The following is a 6,273-nucleotide window of genomic DNA, read 5'->3' as shown; positions in this document are numbered from 1 at the left end:
TGTTTTTCAACCCGATTTTATTGTTCGGGGTGCGATCCAGAGGTGAATTTCACTGTAGGATGACAGCTGCTGAGCCTATATTGTTTTGTCTCGTTTACGCGTCGTGTTCCCGGGGGGGACACTCGCCTCGGAACTGGGTAGGGGGGTGCCTGGGGGACCTTGAAAACCTGACCCTGTCGCAAACCGCTTTGCGCCCTAAAATACACCCTGTCCCAATATGCTGTACTAAAAAGTATACCCTGTTGCAATATTGCACACTTCGGTTATGTCCTGTCCTCCTGTCAATATAGGCATATATTGGTCCAATATCGATCTGGCTATTGTTTTGCCAATATTGGGTCGATATTGGACCAATATCTGCCTATATTGGTCCAATATTGGCCTCGTGATATTGGTCCAATATTGTTTTGCCAATATTAGGCCAATATCAGCTTGATGGATGGGTATCTAGATAACCCTGTGCCAATAATTATGTTCGGAAAATATACCCTGTCCAGCGGCACGTCCCCAGTACCTTTAACAATGGGAGTGCCCCCCCCCCCGGGTCGTGTTAGGTGGAAATTGACTGGAAAGGGATCTAAAGCCTAAAGGGTCCTGTCTTAGTTCAGGGTCGTCTGTTTTATCACCTCAAGACAGCTGGCTAGCAAATGTAGCCCCCGGGGTGGGGCACTTCCTACGAAATAGGGTATAGGTATGTGCCACTTGAGAGATGCCCCCCAATGCTCCGGAACTCAGCACATCAAAATGGGGGGCTCCGGTACTAACTCAGCGCATCAAAATGGGGGTCTCCGGAACTAGGGTTTGCTGGAAAGCATGATACTCCGGAACTGGACATGTTTGCGAGAGGGGGTCTCCGGAACGTGCGGAAAAAGGTAGGACCTATGCTCCGGGACGGGAAATATGTGAAAAGGGGGGTCTCCGGTGCGGAAAAAACTAGGACCTATGCTCCGGGACGGGAAATATGTGAAAAGGGAGGTCTCCGGTGCGGAAAAAAGTAGGACCTATGCTCCCGGACGGGAAATATATGCAAAAAAAGGAGGTGGTCTCCGGTGCGAAAAAAAGTAGAACCTATGCTCTGGGACGGGAAATATGTGAAAAGTTGGGGTCTCTGGTGCAGAGGGGGGGAGGGTCATAACCGCGGCACATATACCTATACCATGCAATATATAGGGAGTGCCCCGGGATGTACCCGGTAAATTATGCGTGAATTATAAGCATTGGTCGCATAATAATGACATTCGCTAGGGGCGAACGTAGAACTACCTGGTAATCATATCATCATACCTGGGACCAGATACAGTGGGTCAGCTTTATCGGGACAAATGGGAAACGATGAGACGTCCTGATTACGCATGCAGTAGTTCTGATTAAACGGTGAACACGTAAGGGCTGTTTTCCAAAGACGTGTCGTTTAAGCAACGCGCCGTTTATCCAAAGACCAATAAAGCTAGGACCGCTGTATTTATTTATGTAAAATTTTATTATTTAATGGTGATTTATTGTATGGTAATTTGATTTAACTTTGGGTGCATAAATACCGAGCTGGTTGATAAAGCATGAGAATTAGTGATGCACATATACGTTCATTTCATACCAGTGAACATTTACAATAGGTATTACATCCGCATTACTCTCTACCTGTTATGGCAATATCTAGTAAGAAAATGTACTTTAAAAAAAATAGAATTTCCTGTTGCTAGTATTGTTATTATCGGACGCTATTAATTGAGGTTTTGTATTGTATTTCACTATATCAACAAATACTGCCTCTTTTGCTTACGTCGCTTGAATCAGCTCTTGTGAGATATAATTGCATTGATGTTAATATGCGAGAATAACAAGACTTTGCCGTTTTCCAGCTGATATCGACTATGGAGATGGTTTCCAGCCGTCTGACGCAGGTCAGAATGAAAGAGTTATACAGAAGAAACAGGATGACGACGATGAGGAAGATACGGGAACGTATGTACATCTGAAGAAACAGCTCGGTCTCATCAGCGGTGTAGGACTCATCGTTGGCACTATGATCGGTAAGCGCCGTAATTATATTATAATAATAATAATATTATAATTATAATTATTATTATTATTATTATTATTATTAATGTAAGTAATATTCCACTGAATCCATAGTAGCAATTCCACTAAAACGCATAAATTTAAATTCTCAGCAGAAGGTGCATGATAGCTACCAGGTGAAACACCGTCAGCACATACATTATTACAGTCACGTCTTACGCCGTGCTAGTACCGCATGTCCTCTGGATGAATGTTGTTATAGCGACGCATCGCATAGCGTTCAGAAGCACCTAATGGCGTCATTATTGCGATAAATGACGTTTTATCAATATAAAAATAAATATTTTTTTGATTTCATTCACCGTATGACCGATGTTTTATTATATCGTGCTAAGGGATTTAATATATCTATTTACAGGTTCTGGCATTTTTATATCACCGATATCAGTGTTAAAGCGAACTGGCTCTGTAGGATTGAGCTTGGTTGTATGGACTGGCTGTGGAGTTTTAGCTATGCTTGGTAATTAAAGTGACTATATATATATATATATATATATATAAATAAACCCGTAAAAATTAACTTTACTAGGTATGTGTATAGAAATATACTATACAATAGACACGGTTCATTTTATTTAGTTTCCCTTGATCGTAAGAATGTACTTATTGTTTAATCAAATCAAAACCCTTTGCTTGTTATGCATTCCTTATTTTAGTATGATTAATGTCGAATGACAATGACATGACATTACGATGACGAGTTCGGTCAAAAAGGGAGCCGATGGACACTTGAGACTTGACACACGTGACATTATTTCCAGACACGATTTTAAACATCAATTGGACCGTGTGCTATTTAGGATATAGTTTAATGATGTACCGCTTTGCCCCCGCCCGCACACACTCACCACAGGTTCGCTGTGCTACTGCGAGCTGGGAACTATGATCCCACTATCGGGCTGTGAGTACGCCTACCTGATGGAAGCGTTCGGGCGGTCGAAGCGACACACCTTTCTAAGTCCGATTCCGGCATACCTGTACTCATGGACGGCCGTGTTCATCATGAAGCCGTCCTCTCTCGCTATCATCTGCCTGGCCTTTGGCGAGTACGCGATGAGTCCGCTGTTCGGAGACTGTGGAGCTCCCAAGATCCTAGTGAAGCTCACGACGGTTGGCGCTGTTCGTAAGTAGATGTCAAACCAGAACGCATATTGTATAGCCGTCCTGAGACTACTTTATGTATGAGTGCATTTATTGATTAATCGATTCATTTATTTTTTACTTCTTTTTCCCCATTTTTTATGAATTTACTTATTGATGAATTTATATGGCATGCATATTCATATTTTTATTAATAATTGTTTCTCTTTACGTTTACTAGTGCTTCTGACAGCAATTAATTGCATGAGTGTGAAATCCGCAACGAGACTACAAAATGTCTTCATGTTTGCCAAGTTATTGGCGCTGGCCATTATCATCGTGGGAGGCATCGTGAATCTTTGTCGAGGTAGAGTTGCAAACTTGCATCTGCTATTAATAAACATATATGGTTTCTTTACGTTGGAACAGGAGAAATTAATACAATAAAGCCTGCCACCGAATGGTCCATATTCAAATCCTTATATTGGTTGGATGATATCGATACAATAGCCAAAACGCATAAGCCTAAGCTGCATGCTTATTGACATTTATATTTTCATACACGTATAGTGTGTCATTACTTATTGTCATTATTTATCTGTTTGTGTGCGCGTGCGTGTGCGTAAATAAAATAGTGCGTGCACAGAAAGAGGGAAAGAAATGGCGAGAGATTGCGCGCGCGCGTATGTGCGTGCGTGTGTGCGTGCGTGCGTGTGCGCGCGTGTGTGTATGTGTGTGTGCGTGCGTGCTCGCATGTGTGTAGCTATTAATTTATTTTGATTTTTCATTCATTATTATTGCACAGGTATGACGGAAAGTCTTACGGATGCATTCGCAGGTACGGCCACTTCTCCCTCAAGTGTTGCCCTGGCTTTCTATAGCGGTTTATGGGCTTATGACGGATGGAACAACCTCAACTTTGTAACCGAAGAACTTAGGAGTCCTAGCAAGTATGCTTATAGACGTTTTTGCATCAATAATTCAAACCTCAACGAAGTTATACACGCGACACCCCATTACGCCTGAAACGCCACGTTACGCCAGGCAGTACACAACACCAGAACACACCAGACCATAACTCGCCGCACCGCCTGTAAATTTTCCAATTAGCCAATCTTTGAACCCAACAAGTAGTTTTATCAGATGTACTTGATTAGACTGGTTGTCAGTTCACTCGCCTACCTTACAATAATTTCCCCCCATAAAAGCTCGACCACGACATTTAACCCTCCAATTGTGCCCTTCAATTGAAAGGTCAGCCCGCACAAGGTAGAACAAGAAACCTGGCTTCATCGAGGTAGTGGCATCAATGCCTGTCAACTATAGTGTTAGCATTTAAAAGATGCAAGAGACGTTATTCTATGCTTAAAGATTACATATGATTTCCCTATAAGTATGTTAATGATTTACCTGTTGACAGAAATCTTCCTAGATCTATCATGATTGGCATTCCACTGGTGACCATTGTCTATGTGCTCACCAACATATCATATTTCACTGTGATGTCGAAATCAGCAATGCTTGCGTCGGACGCCGTGGCCGTGGTGAGCACACAGTATACTGATAGCGATGCGAGAATTGCTACACTGACTATGGTGTAGAATAACATCTAGATGTGCTTCAAATGCTTGGATATAGCTCCCGTTGCAATCGCGGTTCTTAAAACACTGACCCTCGCGTGGGCGATCCTTACAGGGGCTTTTCGAGGTGTCCACGTTAAGTACTAATGTACTATGTAACTATACGTAAGTGCTTATGTTACTACGAGGTGTCCACGATAATTACCATTAAACAAATATTAAAATTTCCATTCCCTTTCCTATATCTATTACAGATAGGGATGGACTTTCGTAACCACAAACAATGTTACTGGGTCTCAGCATGTGCGGTCTGTCATGGGCAAAAGACGGTGTTCCGTTTTAGGGGCATCATCTCACATGAACTTGGAGGTTAAAATTGATACTGCTAATATTCCATGTTGATTTACCATATTGCATTCATGAAATGCGGTAACCGTTCGTATTTCATATGGCATTCAATTTGAATACTACTTTTTAAAATAAAATCATACGTGCGTGCGTGGTGCGTGTGTGTGTGCATGCGTGCGTGCGTGCGTGTGTGTGTGTGTGCGCGCGCGCGCCCGTGTGCATGTGTATATTCGTGGGTGTGTGTAACTGTAGAGCCAGCCCAGACCTCCATTTATAGCGTCAATCAAATAAATATGATATAACTATATTATACATTGAGTGTTTAAATCTTCTTTACATGCACTGTCGTTGTGTTGGGCTTCGGGAGAGCGTCAACCTTCATCGATGTGGACATTTGACATAGACCAATAACTCGTGCTTAATCATTTTTAATGCAAGCTGACAATCTGTAAATCTTGTCATTATGCATTCATGCATTAAATTAAATTAAATGCAATTAAATTATTTTATGCATTCTGGTGTCATATTCTTTGGTAGTATGATGCCAGATTATAAAGAAATGTCATTTGAACGGTTAGGATTATAAAAACTATGCAACACTATTTACTTGTATTGTTGATGTTCGTTTTCAGTCGTGGAGTAATTCAATGCTAGGTGTGATGGCGTGGATCATACCACTATCTGTTGCTTGCTCAACGTTTGGGGCTGCCAACGGAAGTATGTTTGGCGCTGGAAGGTAAGAACAAGACTACTTAACACATTCTTATCTATTGAAAACTAGTCGCTTCTGCTATCTAATTAAAACTCGACGCCCCTTTCGTTTCCTCAGATTGTTTTCTCGGCAACATAACATCATTGCAACGTGAGTTGTTTTTAATAGACATGTTGCAACACGACACCTAGCAATAGTAATCACGCTTAATTAACGGTAATGATTTTATGGAATGTCTAAACAGGCGCGAGTTGTTAATAACAAATGCATTGGCTATATGGTAAATAATTATGCTGGCAATCACAGTTTCTCTTGAATAAAGCGCCAGTGTAACTAATAGCATGGGTACGCCGGGAATATTTGTAATATTGGTGAAGCACAACGCACACACCCGAGCGAAACACGAAATTTTGTTTTCCAGCGTTTCGCGTTCTGCTGAGCGAGCAAGCGCAGACAGCTGAGCAAAACATACAG

At 41.8% G+C, this 6,273-nt stretch overlaps 1 protein-coding gene across 2 annotated transcripts in view; it reads left to right on the top strand.

Moving 5' to 3' along the window:
• LOC106819304 (b(0,+)-type amino acid transporter 1-like) overlaps window positions 1-6,273 on the top strand; it is a 23,839-nt gene that overhangs the window by 10,334 nt on the left and 7,232 nt on the right. The window contains exons 3-9 of one of the 2 annotated variants that reach the window (XM_014823960.1): window positions 1,860-2,030; window positions 2,438-2,539; window positions 2,933-3,202; window positions 3,401-3,526; window positions 3,998-4,109; window positions 4,580-4,703; window positions 5,720-5,823. In XM_014823960.1, coding sequence (XP_014679446.1) covers window positions 1,860-2,030; window positions 2,438-2,539; window positions 2,933-3,202; window positions 3,401-3,526; window positions 3,998-4,109; window positions 4,580-4,703; window positions 5,720-5,823 — 1,009 coding nt within the window. Of the gene's footprint in view, window positions 1-1,859; window positions 2,031-2,437; window positions 2,540-2,932; window positions 3,203-3,400; window positions 3,527-3,964; window positions 4,110-4,579; window positions 4,704-5,719; window positions 5,824-6,273 lie in introns of both variants that reach the window. The other variant, XM_014823953.1, reaches the window with a different exon arrangement.

The sequence above is a fragment of the Priapulus caudatus genome, unplaced genomic scaffold, assembly GCF_000485595.1.
Source record: "Priapulus caudatus unplaced genomic scaffold, Priapulus_caudatus-5.0.1 Scaffold38, whole genome shotgun sequence".
Classification (NCBI taxonomy): Eukaryota; Metazoa; Priapulida; class Priapulimorpha; order Priapulimorphida; family Priapulidae; genus Priapulus; species Priapulus caudatus.
Note: the sequence above shows the minus strand (reverse complement) of the source record. Positions and strands in the feature narration are given on the sequence as shown.